Source organism: Oncorhynchus gorbuscha, unplaced genomic scaffold (assembly GCF_021184085.1).
Source record: "Oncorhynchus gorbuscha isolate QuinsamMale2020 ecotype Even-year unplaced genomic scaffold, OgorEven_v1.0 Un_scaffold_643, whole genome shotgun sequence".
NCBI classification, from domain to species: domain Eukaryota; kingdom Metazoa; phylum Chordata; class Actinopteri; order Salmoniformes; family Salmonidae; genus Oncorhynchus; species Oncorhynchus gorbuscha.
This window is the reverse complement of record NW_025745750.1, coordinates 58,489-80,234: the sequence shown is the minus strand read 5'-3', so window position 1 is coordinate 80,234 and position 21,746 is coordinate 58,489. Positions and strand designations below refer to the sequence as shown.

The 21,746-nt window shown below is 47.0% G+C and overlaps 1 protein-coding gene across 1 annotated transcript in view; it reads left to right on the top strand.

The window, feature by feature from the left end:
* kiaa1549lb (KIAA1549-like b) overlaps positions 1–21,746 on the top strand; it is a gene marked incomplete at its 5' end in the record, with an annotated part of 191,024 nt that overhangs the window by 149,054 nt on the left and 20,224 nt on the right. The window contains one exon of the mRNA XM_046335003.1: positions 5,206–5,587. Coding sequence (XP_046190959.1) covers positions 5,206–5,587 — 382 coding nt within the window. The remainder of the gene's footprint in view (positions 1–5,205; positions 5,588–21,746) is intronic.

Below are 21,746 nucleotides of genomic sequence, written 5' to 3'. Positions count from 1 at the left end.
ATCTGGGAGACAATGACACTCTACTCTGATAGATCTGGGAGACAATGACACTCTACTCTGAAAGGTCTGGGAGGCAATGACACTCTACTCCGATAGATCTGGGAGACAATGACACTCTACTCTGATAGATCTGGGAGACAATGACAACTACTCTGAAAGGTCTGGGAGGCAAATGACACTCTACTCTGAAAGGTCTGGGAGGCAAATGACACTCTACTCTGAAAGGTCTTGGAGACAATGACACTCTACTCTGATAGATCTGGGAGACAATGACACTCTACTCTGAAAGGTCTGGGAGGCAATGACACTCTACTCTGATAGATCTGGGAGACAATGACACTCTACTCTGATAGATCTGGGAGACAATGACGCTCTACTCTGATAGGTCTGGGAGGCAATGACACTCTACTCTGATAGGTCTGGGAGACAATGACACTCTACTCTGATAGGTCTGGGAGGCAATGACACTACTCGGAAAGGTCTGGGAGACAATGACTCTCTACTCTGATAGGTCTGGGAGACAATGACACTCTACTCTGATAGGTCTGGGAGACAATGACACTCTACTCTGATAGGTCTGTGAGACAATGGCACTATTCTGATAGGTCTGGGAGGCAATGACACTCTACTCTGATAGGTCTGGGAGACAATGACACTACTCTGATAGGTCTGGGAGACAATGACTCTCTACTCTGATAGGTCTGGGAGACAATGACACTCTACTCTGAAAGGTCTGGGAGACAATGACACTACTCTGATAGGTCTGGAAGACAATGACACTCTACTCTGATAGGTCTGGGAGACAATGACACTACTCTGATAGGTCTGGGAGACAATGACACTCTACTCTGATAGGTCTGGGAGACAATGACACTACTCGGAAAGGTCTGGGAGACAATGTCTCTCTACTCTGATAGGTCTGGGAGACAATGACACTACTCGGAAAGGTCTGGGAGACAATGTCTCTCTACTCTGATAGGTCTGGGAGACAATGACACTACTCGGAAAGGTCTGGGAGACAATGTCTCTCTACTCTGATAGGTCTGGGAGACAATGACACTACTCTGATAGGTCTGGGAGACAATGACACTACTCTGATAGGTCTGGGAGACAATGACACTCTACTCTGCAAGGTCTGGGAGGCAATGACACTCTACTCTGATAGGTCTGGGAGACAATGACACTACTCTGATAGGTCTGGGAGACAATGTCTCTCTACTCTGATAGGTCTGGGAGACAATGACACTACTCTGATAGGTCTGGGAGACAATGACACTCTACTCTGATAGGTCTGGGAGACAATGACACTACTCGGAAAGGTCTGGGAGACAATGACACTCTACTCTGAAATGTCTGGGAGACAATGACACTCTACTCTGATAGATCTGGGAGACAATGACACTCTACTCTGAAAGGTCTGGGAGGCAATGACACTCTACTCTGATAGATCTGGGAGACAATGACACTCTACTCTGATAGGTCTGGGAGACAATGACACTCTACTCTGATAGGTCTGGGAGGCAATGACACTCTACTCTGATAGGTCTGGGAGACAATGACACTCTACTCTGATAGGTCTGGGAGGCAATGACACTACTCGGAAAGGTCTGGGAGACAATGACTCTACTCTGATAGGTCTGGGAGACAATGACACTCTACTCTGATAGGTCTGGGAGACAATGACACTCTACTCTGATAGGTCTGGGAGACAATGACACTACTCTGATAGGTCTGGGAGACAATGACTCTCTACTCTGATAGGTCTGGGAGACAATGACACTCTACTCTGAAAGGTCTGGGAGACAATGACACTACTCTGATAGGTCTGGAAGACAATGACACTCTACTCTGATAGGTCTGGGAGACAATGACACTACTCTGATAGGTCTGGGAGACAATGACACTACTCTGAAAGGTCTGGGAGACAATGACACTCTACTCTGATAGGTCTGGGAGACAATGACACTACTCGGAAAGGTCTGGGAGACAATGTCTCTCTACTCTGATAGGTCTGGGAGACAATGACACTACTCGGAAAGGTCTGGGAGACAATGACTCTCTACTCTGATAGGTCTGGGAGACAATGACACTCTACTCTGATAGGTCTGGGAGACAATGACACTCTACTCTGATAGGTCTGTGAGACAATGGCACTATTCTGATAGGTCTGGGAGGCAATGTCTCTCTACTCTGATAGGTCTGGGAGACAATGACACTACTCGGAAAGGTCTGGGAGACAATGTCTCTCTACTCTGATAGGTCTGGGAGACAATGACACTACTCTGATAGGTCTGGGAGACAATGACACTCTACTCTGATAGGTCTGGGAGACAATGACACTCTACTCTGCAAGGTCTGGGAGGCAATGACACTCTACTCTGATAGGTCTGGGAGACAATGACACTCTACTCTGATAGGTCTGGGAGACAATGACACTCTACTCTGATAGGTCTAGGAAACAATGACACTCTTCTCTGAAAGGTCTGGGAGGCAATTACACTCTACTCTGATAGGTCTGGGAGGCAATGACAACTACTCTGAAAGGTCTGGGAGGCAAATGACACTCTACTCTGAAAGGTCTTGGAGACAATGACACTCTACTCTGAAAGGTCTGGGAGGCAATGACACTCTACTCTGAAAGGTCTGGGAGGCAATGACACTCTACTCTGATAGATCTGGGAGACAATGACACTCTACTCTGATAGATCTGGGAGACAATGACACTCTACTCTGAAAGGTCTGGGAGGCAATGACACTCTACTCTGATAGATCTGGGAGACAATGACACTCTACTCTGATAGATCTGGGAGACAATGACACTCTACTCTGAAAGGTCTGGGAGGCAATGACACTCTACTCTGATAGATCTGGGAGACAATGACACTCTACTCTGATAGATCTGGGAGACAATGACGCTCTACTCTGATAGGTCTGGGAGGCAATGACACTCTACTCTGATAGGTCTGGGAGACAATGACACTCTACTCTGATAGGTCTGGGAGGCAATGACACTACTCGGAAAGGTCTGGGAGACAATGACTCTCTACTCTGATAGGTCTGGGAGACAATGACACTCTACTCTGATAGGTCTGGGAGACAATGACACTCTACTCTGATAGGTCTGGGAGACAATGACACTACTCTGATAGGTCTGGGAGACAATGACACTCTACTCTGATAGGTCTGGGAGACAATGACACTACTCTGATAGGTCTGGGAGACAATGACTCTCTACTCTGATAGGTCTGGGAGACAATGACACTCTACTCTGAAAGGTCTGGGAGACAATGACACTACTCTGATAGGTCTGGAAGACAATGACACTCTACTCTGATAGGTCTGGGAGACAATGACACTACTCTGATAGGTCTGGGAGACAATGACACTCTACTCTGATAGGTCTGGGAGACAATGACACTACTCTGAAAGGTCTGGGAGACAATGACTCTCTACTCTGATAGGTCTGGGAGACAATGACACTACTCGGAAAGGTCTGGGAGACAATGTCTCTCTACTCTGATAGGTCTGGGAGACAATGACACTACTCGGAAAGGTCTGGGAGACAATGTCTCTCTACTCTGATAGGTCTGGGAGATAATGACACTACTCTGATAGGTCTGGGAGACAATGACACTACTCTGATAGGTCTGGGAGACAATGACACTCTACTCTGCAAGGTCTGGGAGGCAATGACACTCTACTCTGATAGGTCTGGGAGACAATGACACTACTCTGATAGGTCTGGGAGACAATGTCTCTCTACTCTGATAGGTCTGGGAGACAATGACACTACTCTGATAGGTCTGGGAGACAATGACACTCTACTCTGATAGGTCTGGGAGACAATGACACTACTCGGAAAGGTCTGGGAGACAATGACACTCTACTCTGAAATGTCTGGGAGACAATGACACTACTCGGAAAGGTCTGGGAGACAATGTCTCTCTACTCTGATAGGTCTGGGAGACAATGGCACTACTCGGAAAGGTCTGGGAGACAATGTCTCTCTACTCTGATAGGTCTGGGAGACAATGACACTACTCTGATAGGTCTGGGAGACAATGACACTCTACTCTGATAGGTCTGGGAGACAATGACACTCTACTCTGCAAGGTCTGGGAGGCAATGACACTCTACTCTGATAGGTCTGGGAGACAATGACACTCTACTCTGATAGGTCGGGGAGGCAATGACACTCTACTCTGATAGGTCTGGGAGACAATGACACTCTACTCTGATAGGTCTAGGAAACAATGACACTCTTCTCTGAAAGGTCTGGGAGGCAATTACACTCTACTCTGATAGGTCTGGGAGGCAATGACAACTACTCTGAAAGGTCTGGGAGGCAAATGACACTCTACTCTGAAAGGTCTTGGGGACAATGACACTCTACTCTGATAGATCTGGGAGACAATGACACTCTACTCTGATAGGTCTGGGAGACAATGACACTCTACTCTGATAGGTCTGGGAGGCAATGACACTCTACTCTGATAGATCTGGGAGACAATGACACTCTACTCTGATAGATCTGGGAGACAATGACGCTCTACTCTGATAGGTCTGGGAGGCAATGACACTCTACTCTGAAAGGTCTGGGAGACAATGAAACAATACTCTGAAAGGTCTGGGAGACAATGACACAATACTCTGAAAGGTCTGGGAGATTATGACACAATACTCTGAAAGGTCTGGGAGACAATGGCACTCTACTCTGAAAGGTCTGGGAGGCAATGACACTCTACTCTGATAGGTCTGGGAGGCAATGACACTACTCTGATAGGTCTGGGAGACAATGACTCTCTACTCTGATAGGTCTGAACTGTATTAGCTCTACTAGTACTAATTGGATATGAAGTGTGAACAGTGTATCAGTGGAGGTTGCTGAGGGAGGACGGCTCATAATGATGGCTGGAACGGCGCCAATGGAGCCATGTGTTTCATGTGTTTGATACCATTCCACTGATTCTGCTCCAGTCATTACCACAAGCCTGTCCTCCTGATTCAGGTGCCACCAACCTCCTGGGCTGTGTGTGTGTGTGTGTGTGTGTGTGTGTGTGTGTGTGTGTGTGTGTGTGTGTGTGTGTGTGTGTGTGTGTGTGTGTGTGTGTGTGTGTGTGTGTGTGTGTGTGTGTGTGTGTGTGTGTGTGTGTGTGTGTGTGTGTGTGTGTGTGACCAATTCCCCTCTTTTTCTCTGTGTTTCAGACTGAACCGGAGCTGATTGAGGAGACCAACGTGGATCGTCTGATTGGCCCGCGGGGGGGTTATGTCTGCCCCAGAGGGGTCAAAGGTCACTCAGAGACCTCCACGTTGAGCTCCCAGCCGTCCATCGACGAGGTACGCCAGCAGATGCACCTGCTCTTGGAGGAGGCCTTCAGCCTGGCCTCAGGGGGACACTCCTCCACAGCCGGACGCCACCACCACTCCCATCATCCCCACCCCCACCACGGTTACCACCACGGCCACTACAGCCCCGGACCTCCACCCCTGCCCTACTCTGACGTGGTGACCAGTGCCCCGGGAACCATGAGCCGTGGCCGGGGAGGAGGACTGCAGTGGGTGCCGGCCACGGAGCAGACATGTATCAGTGCAGCCTCCCCAAACCTGTGAGTGGGTGGAAGGATACAACCTCTGGGAATGGTTATGTTAGGTCAAAATGTACTACTGTACTGGTTCTAGTTGACTAAACCTTAACAAGTAGACACTTTCTCCTATCAGAAGACATCAACCCACAGTATATTATTAATGTGTGTGTTGACTTGTCTTCTTCCAGGCCTTTAGGTTCAACCAGCTTCCTGACATGGTTATGACCTCTCCTCCACCCCCTATTCCCCCTCGCACCGGCCCCCTCCAGGGACCTCTCTAAGACGGTACGGCCAGACACACACACACACACACACACACACACACACACACACACACACACACACACACACACACACACACACACACACACACACACACACACACACACACACACACACACACACACACACACACACAGCCCCATAACACTATTCAAAAATGAATCTTTCCCCCGAATGAATCAAAGTTTGCAACAGGAGTTTGCAGGTCTCAGTTTGGGAAATGAGTCACTGAACTCCCCAACAGTTTCACATGGTAATATTGGGAAATGGAGTTTGGCCAGACTGAGTTTGGGTAAGGAGTTTGTTAGGACATTTGAAAGCAGAATCAGTGCAGAGGAAGATGACATGAATAGTTTGGGTCTGTTGTTTTAGGAGTTTGGGAGAATCCAGTTTGGGTTTTGTATGGAGAGTTTGGGTAAGGAGTTTGGGTAAGGAGTTTGAAGTAAGTTTGGGTAAGGAGTTTGGGTAAGTGAGTTTGGGAGTTAGGGTTAGGAGTTTGGGTAAGGAGTTTGGGTTAGGAGTTTGGGCCAGGAGTTAGGGCTTGGGTAAGGAGTTTGGGTAAGGAGACCCAGCAGTAATGACAGCAGTGAGTTTGGGTAAGGAGTTTGGGAGCAGTTTGAGTTAGGAGTTTGGGTAAGGAGTTTGGGTTAGGAGTTTGGGTCCCCCCTCCAAGGAGTTTGGGTCAGGAGTTTGAGGTTAGGAGTCCCCCCTCCAGAGGAGTTTGGGTTAGGAGCAGGGTAAGTCAGTTAGGGTTAGTCTCCAGTTAGGGTTAGGAGTTTCTTGAGGTAATGAGTTTCAGTAAGGAGTTTCCAGGAGTTAGGAGTTTCCCCTAAGGAGTTTGGGTCTCCAGAGCAGGAGTTTGGGTCAGGAGTTTGGGTTAGAGTTTGGGTAAGGAGTTTGGGTTAGGAGTTTGGGTAAGGAGTTTGGGTAAGGAGTTTGGGTAAGGAGTTTGGGTTAGGAGTTTGGGTAAGGAGTTTGGGTTAGGAGTTTGGGTTAGGAGTTAGGGTTAGGAGTTAGGGCTTGGGTAAGGAGTTTGGGTAAGGAGTTTGGGTAAGGAGTTTGGGTAAGGAGTTTGGGTTAGGAGTTTGGGTAAGGAGTTTGGGTTAGGAGTTTGGGTAAGGAGTTTGGGTAAGGAGTTTGGGTAAGGAGTTTGGGTAAGGAGTTTGGGTAAGGAGTTAGGGTTAGGAGTTTGGGTAAGGAGTTAGGGTTAGGAGTTTGGGTAAGGAGTTTGGGTTAGGAGTTTGGGTAAGGAGTTTGGGTTAGGAGTTTGGGTAAGGAGTTTGGGTAAGGAGTTTGGGTAAGGAGTTAGGGTAAGGAGTTAGGGTAAGGAGTTTGGGTAAGGAGTTTGGGTAAGGAGTTTGGGTAAGGAGTTTGGGTTAGGAGTTTGGGTAAGGAGTTTGGGTAAGGAGTTTGGGTAAGGAGTTTGGGTAAGGAGTTTGGGTAAGGAGTTTGGGTAAGGAGTTTGGGTTAGGAGTTTGGGTAAGGAGTTTGGGTTAGGAGTTAGGGCTTGGGTAAGGAGTTTGGGTAAGGAGTTTGGGTAAGGAGTTAGGGTTAGGAGTTTGGGTAAGGAGTTTGGGTTAGGAGTTTGGGTAAGGAGTTAGGGCTTGGGTAAGGAGTTTGGGTAAGGAGTTTGGGTAAGGAGTTTGGGTAAGGAGTTTGGGTAAGGAGTTTGGGTAAGGAGTTTGGGTAAGGAGTTTGGGTTAGGAGTTTGGGTAAGGAGTTTGGGTAAGGAGTTAGGGCTTGGGTAAGGAGTTTGGGTAAGGAGTTTGGGTAAGGAGTTTGGGTTAGGAGTTTGGGTAAGGAGTTTGGGTTAGGAGTTTGGGTAAGGAGTTTGGGTAAGGAGTTTGGGTAAGGAGTTTGGGTAAGGAGTTTGGGTAAGGAGTTTGGGTAAGGAGTTTGGGTTAGGAGTTTGGGTAAGGAGTTTGGGTTAGGAGTTTGGGTAAGGAGTTTGGGTTAGGAGTTTGGGTAAGGAGTTAGGGTTAGGAGTTAGGGCTTGGGTAAGGAGTTTGGGTAAGGAGTTTGGGTAAGGAGTTTGGGTAAGGAGTTAGGGTAAGGAGTTTGGGTTAGGAGTTTGGGTAAGGAGTTAGGGTTAGGAGTTAGGGTTAGGAGTTTGGGTAAGGAGTTTGGGTTAGGAGTTTGGGTAAGGAGTTTGGGTAAGGAGTTTGGGTAAGGAGTTTGGGTTAGGAGTTTGGGTTAGGAGTTTGGGTTAGGAGTTTGGGTTAGGAGTTTGGGTTAGGAGTTTGGGTAAGGAGTTTGGGTTAGGAGTTAGGGTTAGGAGTTAGGGCTTGGGTAAGGAGTTTGGGTTAGGAGTTTGGGTTAGGAGTTTGGGTAAGGAGTTTGGGTTAGGAGTTTGGGTTAGGAGTTTGGGTAAGGAGTTTGGGTAAGGAGTTTGGGTAAGGAGTTTGGGTAAGGAGTTTGGGTAAGGAGTTTGGGTAAGGAGTTTGGGTAAGGAGTTTGGGTTAGGAGTTTGGGTAAGGAGTTAGGGTTAGGAGTTAGGGCTTGGGTAAGGAGTTTGGGTAAGGAGTTTGGGTAAGGAGTTTGGGTAAGGAGTTTGGGTAAGGAGTTTGGGTTAGGAGTTTGGGTAAGGAGTTTGGGTAAGGAGTTTGGGTAAGGAGTTTGGGTTAGGAGTTTGGGTAAGGAGTTTGGGTAAGGAGTTAGGGTTAGGAGTTTGGGTTAGGAGTTTGGGTAAGGAGTTTGGGTTAGGAGTTTGGGTTAGGAGTTTGGGTAAGTAGTTAGTGTTAGGAGTTAGGGTTAGGAGTTTGGGCTTGGGTAAGGAGTTTGGGTAAGGAGTTTGGGTAAGGAGTTAGGGTTAGGAGTTTGGGTAAGGAGTTTGGGTTAGGAGTTTGGGTAAGGAGTTTGGGTAAGGAGTTTGGGTAAGGAGTTTGGGTAAGGAGTTTGGGTAAGGAGTTTGGGTAAGGAGTTTGGGTAAGGAGTTTGGGTAAGGAGTTTGGGTAAGGAGTTTGGGTAAGGAGTTTGGGTTAGGAGTTTGGGTAAGGAGTTTGGGTAAGGAGTTTGGGTAAGGAGTTTGGGTTAGGAGTTTGGTTTAGGAGTTTGGGTTAGGAGTTAGGGTTAGGAGTTAGGGTAAGGAGTTTGGGTTAGGAGTTTGGGTAAGGAGTTAGGGCTTGGGTAAGGAGTTTGGGTAAGGAGTTTGGGTAAGGAGTTTGGGTAAGGAGTTTGGGTTAGGAGTTTGGGTAAGGAGTTTGGGTAAGGAGTTAGGGCTTGGGTAAGGAGTTTGGGTAAGGAGTTTGGGTAAGGAGTTTGGGTTAGGAGTTTGGGTAAGGAGTTTGGGTTAGGAGTTTGGGTTAGGAGTTAGGGTTAGGAGTTAGGGCTTGGGTAAGGAGTTTGGGTAAGGAGTTTGGGTAAGGAGTTTGGGGTAGGAGTTAGGGTTAGGAGTTTGGGTAAGGAGTTTGGGTTAGGAGTTTGGGTTAGGAGTTTGGGTTAGGAGTTTGGGTTAGGAGTTTGGGTTAGGAGTTTGGGTTAGGAGTTTGGGTTAGGAGTTTGGGTAAGGAGTTTGGGTTAGGAGTTTGGGTAAGGAGTTAGGGTTAGGAGTTAGGGTTAGGAGTTAGGGCAAGGAGTTTGGGTAAGGAGTTTGGGTAAGGAGTTTGGGTAAGGAGTTTGGGTAAGGAGTTAGGGTTAGGATTTTGGGTTAGGAGTTTGGGTAAGGAGTTTGGGTAAGGAGTTTGGGTAAGGAGTTTGGGTAAGGAGTTTGGGTAAGGAGTTTGGGTAAGGAGTTTGGGTAAGGAGTTTGGGTAAGGAGTTTGGGTTAGGAGTTTGGGTAAGGAGTTTGGGTAAGGAGTTAGGGTTAGGAGTTTGGGTAAGGAGTTTGGGTTAGGAGTTTGGGTTAGGAGTTTGGGTAAGGAGTTAGGGCTTGGGTAAGGAGTTTGGGTAAGGAGTTTGGGTAAGGAGTTTGGGTAAGGAGTTTGGGTAAGGAGTTTGGGTTAGGAGTTTGGGTAAGGAGTTTGGGTAAGGAGTTTGGGTTAGGAGTTTGGGTAAGGAGTTTGGGTTAGGAGTTTGGGTAAGTAGTTAGGGTTAGGAGTTAGGGTTAGGAGTTTGGGCTTGGGTAATGAGTTTGGGTAAGGAGTTTGGGTAAGGAGTTTGGGTTAGGAGTTTGGGTAAGGAGTTTGGGTAAGGAGTTAGGGTTAGGAGTTTGGGTAAGGAGTTTGGGTTAGGAGTTTGGGTTAGGAGTTTGGGTAAGGAGTTTGGGTAAGGAGTTTGGGTAAGGAGTTTGGGTAAGGAGTTTGGGTAAGGAGTTTGGGTTAGGAGTTTGGGTTAGGAGTTAGGGTTAGGAGTTAGGGCTTGGGTAAGGAGTTTGGGTAAGGAGTTTGGGTAAGGAGTTTGGGTAAGGAGTTTGGGTTAGGAGTTTGGGTAAGGAGTTTGGGTTAGGAGTTTGGGTAAGGAGTTTGGGTAAGGAGTTAGGGTTAGGAGTTTGGGTAAGGAGTTTGGGTTAGGAGTTTGGGTAAGGAGTTTGGGTAAGGAGTTTGGGTAAGGAGTTTGGGTAAGGAGTTTGGGTAAGGAGTTTGGGTAAGGAGTTTGGGTAAGGAGTTTGGGTAAGGAGTTTGGGTAAGGAGTTTGGGTAAGGAGTTTGGGTTAGGAGTTTGGGTAAGGAGTTTGGGTAAGGAGTTTGGGTAAGGAGTTTGGGTAAGGAGTTTGGGTAAGGAGTTTGGGTAAGGAGTTTGGGTAAGGAGTTTGGGTTAGGAGTTTGGGTAAGGAGTTTGGGTTAGGAGTTAGGGCTTGGGTAAGGAGTTTGGGTAAGGAGTTTGGGTAAGGAGTTAGGGTTAGGAGTTTGGGTAAGGAGTTTGGGTTAGGAGTTTGGGTAAGGAGTTAGGGCTTGGGTAAGGAGTTTGGGTAAGGAGTTTGGGTAAGGAGTTTGGGTAAGGAGTTTGGGTTAGGAGTTTGGGTAAGGAGTTTGGGTAAGGAGTTAGGGCTTGGGTAAGGAGTTTGGGTAAGGAGTTTGGGTAAGGAGTTTGGGTTAGGAGTTTGGGTAAGGAGTTTGGGTTAGGAGTTTGGGTAAGGAGTTTGGGTAAGGAGTTTGGGTTAGGAGTTTGGGTTAGGAGTTTGGGTAAGGAGTTTGGGTAAGGAGTTTGGGTTAGGAGTTTGGGTAAGGAGTTTGGGTTAGGAGTTTGGGTAAGGAGTTTGGGTTAGGAGTTTGGGTTAGGAGTTTGGGTAAGGAGTTAGGGTTAGGAGTTAGGGCTTGGGTAAGGAGTTTGGGTAAGGAGTTAGGGTTAGGAGTTTGGGTAAGGAGTTTGGGTTAGGAGTTTGGGTAAGGAGTTAGGGTTAGGAGTTAGGGTTAGGAGTTTGGGTAAGGAGTTTGGGTTAGGAGTTTGGGTAAGGAGTTTGGGTAAGGAGTTTGGGTAAGGAGTTTGGGTAAGGAGTTTGGGTTAGGAGTTTGGGTTAGGAGTTTGGGTTAGGAGTTTGGGTTAGGAGTTTGGGTAAGGAGTTAGGGTTAGGAGTTAGGGCTTGGGTAAGGAGTTTGGGTAAGGAGTTTGGGTTAGGAGTTTGGGTTAGGAGTTTGGGTTAGGAGTTTGGGTTAGGAGTTTGGGTAAGGAGTTAGGGTTAGGAGTTAGGGTTAGGAGTTAGGGCTTGGGTAAGGAGTTTGGGTAAGGAGTTTGGGTTAGGAGTTTGGGTAAGGAGTTTGGGTTAGGAGTTTGGGTTAGGAGTTTGGGTAAGGAGTTTGGGTAAGGAGTTTGGGTAAGGAGTTTGGGTTAGGAGTTTGGGTAAGGAGTTTGGGTAAGGAGTTTGGGTTAGGAGTTTGGGTAAGGAGTTAGGGTTAGGAGTTAGGGTTAGGAGTTAGGGCTTGGGTAAGGAGTTTGGGTAAGGAGTTTGGGTAAGGAGTTTGGGTAAGGAGTTTGGGTTAGGAGTTTGGGTAAGGAGTTTGGGTAAGGAGTTTGGGTTAGGAGTTTGGGTAAGGAGATTGGGTAAGGAGTTAGGGTTAGGAGTTTGGGTAAGGAGTTTGGGTTAGGAGTTTGGGTAAGGAGTTTGGGTTAGGAGTTTGGGTAAGTAGTTAGTGTTAGGAGTTAGGGTTAGGAGTTTGGGCTTGGGTAATGAGTTTGGGTAAGGAGTTTGGGTAAGGAGTTAGGGTTAGGAGTTTGGGTAAGGAGTTTGGGTTAGGAGTTTGGGTAAGGAGTTTGGGTAAGGAGTTAGGGTTAGGAGTTTGGGTAAGGAGTTTGGGTTAGGAGTTTGGGTAAGGAGTTTGGGTAAGGAGTTTGGGTAAGGAGTTTGGGTTAGGAGTTTGGGTAAGGAGTTTGGGTTAGGAGTTTGGTTTAGGAGTTTGGGTTAGGAGTTAGGGTTAGGAGTTAGGGCTTGGGTAAGGAGCTTGGGTAAGGAGTTTGGGTAAGGAGTTTGGGTAAGGAGTTTGGGTAAGGAGTTTGGGTTAGGAGTTTGGGTTAGGAGTTTGGGTTAGGAGTTTGGGTAAGGAGTTTGGGTAAGGAGTTTGGGTAAGGAGTTTGGGTTAGGAGTTTGGGTAAGGAGTTTGGGTTAGGAGTTTGGTTTAGGAGTTTGGGTTAGGAGTTAGGGTTAGGAGTTAGGGCTTGGGTAAGGAGCTTGGGTAAGGAGTTTGGGTAAGGAGTTTGGGTAAGGAGTTTGGGTAAGGAGTTTGGGTTAGGAGTTTGGGTTAGGAGTTTGGGTTAGGAGTTTGGGTAAGGAGTTAGGGTTAGGAGTTAGGGCTTGGGTAAGGAGTTTGGGTAAGGAGTTTGGGTAAGGAGTTTGGGTTAGGAGTTTGGGTAAGGAGTTTGGGTAAGGAGTTTGGGTTAGGAGTTTGGGTAAGGAGTTTGGGTAAGGAGTTTGGGTTAGGAGTTAGGGCTTGGGTAAGGAGTTTGGGTAAGGAGTTTGGGTAAGGAGTTAGGGTTAGGAGTTTGGGTAAGGAGTTTGGGTTAGGAGTTTGGGTAAGGAGTTAGGGCTTGGGTAAGGAGTTTGGGTAAGGAGTTTGGGTAAGGAGTTTGGGTAAGGAGTTTGGGTAAGGAGTTTGGGTAAGGAGTTTGGGTAAGGAGTTTGGGTTAGGAGTTTGGGTAAGGAGTTTGGGTTAGGAGTTTGGGTAAGGAGTTTGGGTAAGGAGTTTGGGTTAGGAGTTTGGGTTAGGAGTTTGGGTAAGGAGTTTGGGTAAGGAGTTTGGGTTAGGAGTTTGGGTAAGGAGTTTGGGTTAGGAGTTTGGGTAAGGAGTTTGGGTTAGGAGTTTGGGTAAGGAGTTTGGGTTAGGAGTTTGGGTAAGGAGTTAGGGTTAGGAGTTAGGGCTTGGGTAAGGAGTTTGGGTAAGGAGTTTGGGTAAGGAGTTAGGGTTAGGAGTTTGGGTAAGGAGTTTGGGTTAGGAGTTTGGGTAAGGAGTTAGGGTTAGGAGTTAGGGTTAGGAGTTTGGGTAAGGAGTTTGGGTAAGGAGTTTGGGTTAGGAGTTTGGGTAAGGAGTTTGGGTAAGGAGTTTGGGTAAGGAGTTTGGGTAAGGAGTTTGGGTTAGGAGTTTGGGTTAGGAGTTTGGGTTAGGAGTTTGGGTTAGGAGTTTGGGTAAGGAGTTAGGGTTAGGAGTTAGGGCTTGGGTAAGGAGTTTGGGTAAGGAGTTTGGGTTAGGAGTTTGGGTAAGGAGTTTGGGTTAGGAGTTTGGGTTAGGAGTTTGGGTAAGGAGTTTGGGTAAGGAGTTTGGGTAAGGAGTTTGGGTTAGGAGTTTGGGTAAGGAGTTTGGGTTAGGAGTTTGGGTAAGGAGTTTGGGTTAGGAGTTTGGGTAAGGAGTTTGGGTTAGGAGTTTGGGTAAGGAGTTTGGGTTAGGAGTTTGGGTTAGGAGTTTGGGTAAGGAGTTTGGGTAAGGAGTTTGGGTAAGGAGTTTGGGTTAGGAGTTTGGGTAAGGAGTTTGGGTAAGGAGTTAGGGTTAGGAGTTTGGGTAAGGAGTTTGGGTTAGGAGTTTGGGTTAGGAGTTTGGGTAAGGAGTTTGGGTTAGGAGTTTGGGTAAGTAGTTAGTGTTAGGAGTTAGGGTTAGGAGTTTGGGCTTGGGTAATGAGTTTGGGTAAGGAGTTTGGGTAAGGAGTTAGGGTTAGGAGTTAGGGTTAGGAGTTAGGGTTAGGAGTTTGGGTAAGGAGTTTGGGTAAGGAGTTTGGGTAAGGAGTTAGGGTTAGGAGTTTGGGTAAGGAGTTTGGGTTAGGAGTTTGGGTAAGGAGTTTGGGTAAGGAGTTTGGGTAAGGAGTTTGGGTTAGGAGTTTGGGTAAGGAGTTTGGGTTAGGAGTTTGGTTTAGGAGTTTGGGTTAGGAGTTAGGGTTAGGAGTTAGGGCTTGGGTAAGGAGCTTGGGTAAGGAGTTTGGGTAAGGAGTTTGGGTAAGGAGTTTGGGTAAGGAGTTTGGGTAAGGAGTTTGGGTTAGGAGTTTGGGTTAGGAGTTTGGGTTAGGAGTTTGGGTAAGGAGTTAGGGTTAGGAGTTAGGGCTTGGGTAAGGAGTTTGGGTAAGGAGTTTGGGTAAGGAGTTTGGGTAAGGAGTTTGGGTTAGGAGTTTGGGTAAGGAGTTTGGGTTAGGAGTTTGGGTTAGGAGTTTGGGTTAGGAGTTTGGGTTAGGAGTTTGGGTTAGGAGTTAGGGTTAGGAGTTAGGGCTTGTGTAAGGAGTTTGGGTAAGGAGTTTGGGTAAGGAGTTTGGGTAAGGAGTTTGGGTAAGGAGTTTGGGTAAGGAGTTTGGGTTAGGAGTTTGGGTTAGGAGTTTGGGTTAGGAGTTTGGGTTAGGAGTTAGGGTTAGGAGTTAGGGCTTGGGTAAGGAGTTTGGGTAAGGAGTTTGGGGTAGGAGTTTGGGTTAGGAGTTTGGGTAAAGAGTTTGGGTAAGGAGTTTGGGTTAGGAGTTTGGGTAAGGAGTTTGGGTAAGGAGTTTGGGTTAGGAGTTTGGGTTAGGAGTTTGGGTTAGGAGTTTGGGTTAGGAGTTTGGGTTAGGAGTTTGGGTTAGGAGTTTGGGTTAGGAGTTTGGGTTAGGAGTTTGGGTAAGGAGTTAGGGTTAGGAGTTAGGGTTAGGAGTTAGGGTTAGGAGTTAGGGCAAGGAGTTTGGGTAAGGAGTTTGGGTAAGGAGTTTGGGTAAGGTGTTAGGGTTAGGATTTTGGGTTAGGAGTTTGGGTAAGGAGTTTGGGTAAGGAGTTTGGGTAAGGAGTTTGGGTAAGGAGTTTGGGTAAGGAGTTTGGGTAAGGAGTTTGGGTAAGGAGTTTGGGTAAGGAGTTTGGGTAAGGAGTTTGGGTTAGGAGTTTGGGTAAGGAGTTTGGGTTAGGAGTTAGGGCTTGGGTAAGGAGTTTGGGTAAGGAGTTATGGTTAGGTGTTTGGGTAAAGAGTTTGGGTTAGGAGTTTGGGTAAGGAGTTAGGGCTTGGGTAAGGAGTTTGGGTTAGGAGTTTGGGTAAGGAGTTTGGGTTAGGAGTTTGGGTAAGGAGTTTGGGTAAGGAGTTTGGGTAAGGAGTTAGGGTTAGGAGTTTGGGTTAGGAGTTTGGGTAAGGAGTTTGGGTTAGGAGTTTGGGTAAGGAGTTAGGGTTAGGAGTTAGGGTTAGGAGTTAGGGCTTGGGTAAGGAGTTTGGGTAAGGAGTTTGGGTAAGGAGTTTGGGTAAGGAGTTTGGGTTAGGAGTTTGGGTAAGGAGTTTGGGTAAGGAGTTTGGGTAAGGAGTTTGGGTTAGGAGTTTGGGTTAGGAGTTTGGGTAAGGAGTTTGGGTAAGGAGTTAGGGTTAGGAGTTTGGGTAAGGAGTTTGGGTTAGGAGTTTGGGTAAGGAGTTTGGGTTAGGAGTTTGGGTAAGTAGTTAGTGTTAGGAGTTAGGGTTAGGAGTTTGGGCTTGGGTAATGAGTTTGGGTAAGGAGTTTGGGTAAGGAGTTAGGGTTAGGAGTTTGGGTAAGGAGTTTGGGTAAGGAGTTTGGGTTAGGAGTTTGGGTAAGGAGTTTGGGTAAGGAGTTTGGGTAAGGAGTTAGGGTTAGGAGTTTGGGTAAGGAGTTTGGGTTAGGAGTTTGGGTAAGGAGTTTGGGTAAGGAGTTTGGGTAAGGAGTTTGGGTTAGGAGTTTGGGTAAGGAGTTTGGGTTAGGAGTTTGGTTTAGGAGTTTGGGTTAGGAGTTAGGGTTAGGAGTTAGGGCTTGGGTAAGGAGCTTGGGTAAGGAGTTTGGGTAAGGAGTTTGGGTAAGGAGTTTGGGTTAGGAGTTTGGGTTAGGAGTTTGGGTTAGGAGTTTGGGTTAGGAGTTTGGGTAAGGAGTTTGGGTAAGGAGTTATGGTTAGGTGTTTGGGTAAAGAGTTTGGGTTAGGAGTTTGGGTAAGGAGTTAGGGCTTGGGTAAGGAGTTTGGGTTAGGAGTTTGGGTAAGGAGTTTGGGTTAGGAGTTTGGGTAAGGAGTTAGGGTTAGGAGTTAGGGTTAGGAGTTAGGGCTTGGGTAAGGAGTTTGGGTAAGGAGTTTGGGTAAGGAGTTTGGGTAAGGAGTTTGGGTTAGGAGTTTGGGTAAGGAGTTTGGGTAAGGAGTTTGGGTTAGGAGTTTGGGTAAGGAGTTTGGGTAAGGAGTTAGGGTTAGTAGTTTGGGTAAGGAGTTTGGGTTAGGAGTTTGGGTAAGGAGTTTGGGTTAGGAGTTTGGGTAAGTAGTTAGTGTTAGGAGTTAGGGTTAGGAGTTTGGGCTTGGGTAATGAGTTTGGGTAAGGAGTTTGGGTAAGGAGTTTGGGTTAGGAGTTTGGGTAAGGAGTTTGGGTAAGGAGTTTGGGTTAGGAGTTTGGGTAAGGAGTTTGGGTAAGGAGTTAGGGTTAGGAGTTTGGGTAAGGAGTTTGGGTTAGGAGTTTGGGTAAGGAGTTTGGGTAAGGAGTTTGGGTAAGGAGTTTGGGTTAGGAGTTTGGGTAAGGAGTTTGGGTTAGGAGTTTGGTTTAGGAGTTTGGGTTAGGAGTTAGGGTTAGGAGTTAGGGCTTGGGTAAGGAGCTTGGGTAAGGAGTTTGGGTAAGGAGTTTGGGTAAGGAGTTTGGGTAAGGAGTTTGGGTTAGGAGTTTGGGTTAGGAGTTTGGGTTAGGAGTTTGGGTAAGGAGTTAGGGTTAGGAGTTAGGGCTTGGGTAAGGAGTTAGGGTTAGGAGTTAGGGCAAGGAGTTTGGGTAAGGAGTTTGGGTAAGGAGTTTGGGTAAGGTGTTAGGGTTAGGAGTTTGGGTAAGGAGTTTGGGTTAGGAGTTTGGGTTAGGAGTTAGGGTTAGGAGTTAGGGCTTGGGTAAGGAGTTTGGGTAAGGAGTTTGGGTAAGGAGTTTGGGTAAGGAGTTTGGGTAAGGAGTTTGGGTTAGGAGTTTGGGTTAGGAGTTTGGGTTAGGAGTTTGGGTTAGGAGTTTGGGTTAGGAGTTAGGGTTAGGAGTTAGGGCTTGGGTAAGGAGTTTGGGTAAGGAGTTTGGGTAAGGAGTTTGGGGTAGGAGTTTGGGTTAGGAGTTTGGGTAAAGAGTTTGGGTAAGGAGTTTGGGTTAGGAGTTTGGGTAAGGAGTTTGGGTAAGGAGTTTGGGTTAGGAGTTTGGGTTAGGAGTTTGGGTTAGGAGTTTGGGTTAGGAGTTTGGGTTAGGAGTTTGGGTTAGGAGTTTGGGTTAGGAGTTTGGGTTAGGAGTTTGGGTAAGGAGTTAGGGTTAGGAGTTAGGGTTAGGAGTTAGGGTTAGGAGTTAGGGCAAGGAGTTTGGGTAAGGAGTTTGGGTAAGGAGTTTGGGTAAGGTGTTAGGGTTAGGATTTTGGGTTAGGAGTTTGGGTAAGGAGTTTGGGTAAGGAGTTTGGGTAAGGAGTTTGGGTAAGGAGTTTGGGTAAGGAGTTTGGGTAAGGAGTTTGGGTAAGGAGTTTGGGTAAGGAGTTTGGGTAAGGAGTTTGGGTAAGGAGTTTGGGTTAGGAGTTTGGGTAAGGAGTTTGGGTTAGGAGTTAGGGCTTGGGTAAGGAGTTTGGGTAAGGAGTTATGGTTAGGTGTTTGGGTAAAGAGTTTGGGTTAGGAGTTTGGGTAAGGAGTTAGGGCTTGGGTAAGGAGTTTGGGTAAAGAGTTTGGGTAAGGAGTTTGGGTAAGGAGTTTGGGTTAGGAGTTTGGGTAAGGAGTTTGGGTAAGGAGTTAGGGTTAGGAGTTTGGGTTAGGAGTTTGGGTAAGGAGTTTGGGTAAGGAGTTTGGGTAAGGAGTTTGGGTTAGGAGTTTGGGTAAGGAGTTTGGGTAAGGAGTTTGGGTAAGGAGTTTGGGTTAGGAGTTTGGGTAAGGAGTTTGGGTTAGGAGTTAGGGCTTGGGTAAGGAGTTTGGGTAAGGAGTTTGGGTAAGGAGTTAGGGTTAGGAGTTTGGGTAAGGAGTTTGGGTTAGGAGTTTGGGTAAGGAGTTAGGGCTTGGGTAAGGAGTTTGGGTAAGGAGTTTGGGTAAGGAGTTTGGGTTAGGAGTTTGGGTAAGGAGTTTGGGTAAGGAGTTAGGGCTTGGGTAAGGAGTTTGGGTAAGGAGTTTGGGTAAGGAGTTTGGGTTAGGAGTTTGGGTAAGGAGTTTGGGTTAGGAGTTTGGGTAAGGAGTTTGGGTAAGGAGTTTGGGTAAGGAGTTTGGGTAAGGAGTTTGGGTTAGGAGTTTGGGTTAGGAGTTTGGGTAAGGAGTTTGGGTAAGGAGTTTGGGTTAGGAGTTTGGGTAAGGAGTTTGGGTTAGGAGTTTGGGTAAGGAGTTAGGGTTAGGAGTTAGGGCTTGGGTAAGGAGTTTGGGTAAGGAGTTTGGGTAAGGAGTTTGGGTTAGGAGTTTGGGTAAGGAGTTAGGGTTAGGAGTTTGGGTAAGGAGTTTGGGTTAGGAGTTTGGGTAAGGAGTTTGGGTTAGGAGTTTGGGTAAGGAGTTAGGGTTAGGAGTTCGGGTTAGGAGTTTGGGTAAGGAGTTTGGGTTAGGAGTTTGGGTAAGGAGTTTGGGTAAGGAGTTTGGGTAAGGAGTTTGGGTTAGGAGTTTGGGTTAGGAGTTTGGGTTAGGAGTTTGGGTAAGGAGTTTGGGTTAGGAGTTAGGGTTAGGAGTTAGGGCTTGGGTAAGGAGTTTGGGTAAGGAGTTTGGGTTAGGAGTTTGGGTAAGGAGTTTGGGTTAGGAGTTTGGGTTAGGAGTTTGGATAAGGAGTTTGGGTAAGGAGTTTGGGTAAGGAGTTTGGGTTAGGAGTTTGGGTAAGGAGTTTGGGTTAGGAGTTTGGGTAAGGAGTTTGGGTAAGGAGTTTGGGTAAGGAGTTAGGGTTAGGAGTTAGGGTTAGGAGTTAGGGCTTGGGTAAGGAGTTTGGGTAAGGAGTTTGGGTAAGGAGTTTGGGTTAGGAGTTTGGGTAAGGAGTTTGGGTAAGGAGTTTGGGTTAGGAGTTTGGGTAAGGAGTTTGGGTAAGGAGTTTGGGTAAGGAGTTAGGGTTAGGAGTTTGGGTAAGGAGTTTGGGTTAGGAGTTTGGGTTAGGAGTTTGGGTTAGGAGTTTGGGTTAGGAGTTTGGGTTAGGAGTTTGGGTTAGGAGTTTGGGTTAGGAGTTTGGGTTAGGAGTTTGGGTTAGGAGTTTGGGTTAGGAGTTAGGGTTAGGAGTTAGGGCTTGGGTAAGGAGTTTGGGTAAGGAGTTTGGGTAAGGAGTTTGGGTTAGGAGTTTGGGTAAGGAGTTTGGGTAAGGAGTTTGGGTTAGGAGTTTGGGTTAGGAGTTTGGGTAAGGAGTTTGGGTAAGGAGTTAGGGTTAGGAGTTTGGGTAAGGAGTTTGGGTTAGGAGTTTGGGTTAGGAGTTAGGGTTAGGAGTTAGGGCTTGGGTAAGGAGTTTGGGTAAGGAGTTTGGGTTAGGAGTTTGGGTAAGGAGTTTGGGTTAGGAGTTTGGGTTAGGAGTTTGGGTAAGGAGTTTGGGTAAGGAGTTTGGGTAAGGAGTTTGGGTTAGGAGTTTGGGTTAGGAGTTTGGGTAAGGAGTTTGGGTTAGGAGTTTGGGTAAGGAGTTAGGGTTAGGAGTTAGGGTTAGGAGTTAGGGCTTGGGTAAGGAGTTTGGGTAAGGAGTTTGGGTAAGGAGTTTGGGTTAGGAGTTTGGGTTAGGAGTTTGGGTAAGGAGTTTGGGTTAGGAGTTTGGGTAAGGAGTTTGGGTAAGGAGTTTGGGTAAGGAGTTTGGGTAAGGAGTTTGGGTAAGGAGTTTGGGTAAGGAGTTTGGGTAAGGAGTTTGGGTTAGGAGTTTGGGTTAGGAGTTTGGGTTAGGAGTTTGGGTTAGGAGTTTGGGTTAGGAGTTTGGGTTAGGAGTTTGGGTTAGGAGTTTGGGTTAGGAGTTAGGGCTTGGGTAAGGAGTTTGGGTAAGGAGTTTGGGTAAGGAGTTTGGGGTAGGAGTTTGGGTTAGGAGTTTGGGTTAGGAGTTTGGGTAAAGAGTTTGGGTAAGGAGTTTGGGTTAGGAGTTTGGGTAAGGAGTTTGGGTAAGGAGTTTGGGTTAGGAGTTTGGGTAAGGAGTTTGGGTTAGGAGTTAGGGCTTGGGTAAGGAGTTTGGGTAAGGAGTTTGGGTAAGGAGTTATGGTTAGGTGTTTGGGTAAAGAGTTTGGGTTAGGAGTTTGGGTTAGGAGTTTGGGTAAGGAGTTAGGGCTTGGGTAAGGAGTTTGGGTAAAGAGTTTGGGTAAGGAGTTTGGGTAAGGAGTTTGGGTAAGGAGTTTGGGTAAGGAGTTTGGGTTAGGAGTTTGGGTAAGGAGTTTGGGTAAGGAGTTAGGTTAGGAGTTAGGGTTAGGAGTTAGGGCTTGGGTAAGGAGTTTGGGTAAGGAGTTTGGGTAAGGAGTTAGGGTTAGGAGTTTGGGTAAGGAGTTTGGGTTAGGAGTTTGGGTAAGGAGTTTGGGTAAGGAGTTAGGGTTAGGAGTTTGGGTTAGGAGTTTGGGTAAGGAGTTTGGGTTAGGAGTTTGGGTAAGGAGTTTGGGTCAGGAGTTTGGGTAAGGAGTTTGGGTTAGGAGTTTGGGTAAGGAGTTTGGGTAAGGAGTTTGGGTAAGGAGTTTGGGTTAGGAGTTTGGGTTAGGAGTTTGGGTAAGGAGTTTGGGTTAGGAGTTTGGGTAAGGAGTTAGGGTTAGGAGTTAGGGTTAGGAGTTAGGGCAAGGAGTTTGGGTAAGGAGTTTGGGTAAGGAGTTTGGGTAAGGAGCTGGGTAAGGAGTTAGGGTTAGGATTTTGGGTTAGGAGTTTGGGTAAGGAGTTTGGGTAAGGAGTTTGGGTAAGGAGTTTGGGTAAGGAGTTTGGGTAAGGAGTTTGGGTTAGGAGTTAGGGCTTGGGTAAGGAGTTTGGGTAAGGAGTTTGGGTAAGGAGTTATGGTTAGGTGTTTGGGTAAAGAGTTTGGGTTAGGAGTTTGGGTTAGGAGTTTGGGTAAGGAGTTAGGGCTTGGGTAAGGAGTTTGGGTAAAGAGTTTGGGTAAGGAGTTTGGGTAAGGAGTTTGGGTAAGGAGTTTGGGTAAGGAGTTTGGGTAAGGAGTTTGGGTTAGGAGTTTGGGTAAGGAGTTTGGGTAAGGAGTTAGGTTAGGAGTTAGGGTTAGGAGTTAGGGCTTGGGTAAGGAGTTTGGGTAAGGAGTTTGGGTAAGGAGTTAGGGTTAGGAGTTAGGGTTAGGAGTTTGGGTAAGGAGTTTGGGTAAGGAGTTTGGGTAAGGAGTTTGGGTCAGGAGTTTGGGTCAGGAGTTTGGGTAAGGAGTTTGGGTTAGGAGTTTGGGTAAGGAGTTTGGGTAAGGAGTTTGGGTAAGGAGTTTGGGTAAGGAGTTTGGGTTAGGAGTTAGGGCTTGGGTAAGGAGTTTGGGTAAGGAGTTTGGGTAAGGAGTTTGGGTAAGGAGTTAGGGTTAGGAGTTTGGGTAAGGAGTTTGGGTTAGGAGTTTGGGTAAGGAGTTTGGGTAAGGAGTTAGGGTTAGGAGTTTGGGTAAGGAGTTTGGGTTAGGAGTTTGGGTAAGGAGTTTGGGTTAGGAGTTTGGGTAAGTAGTTAGTGTTAGGAGTTAGGGTTAGGAGTTTGGGCTTGGGTAATGAGTTTGGGTAAGGAGTTTGGGTAAGGAGTTTG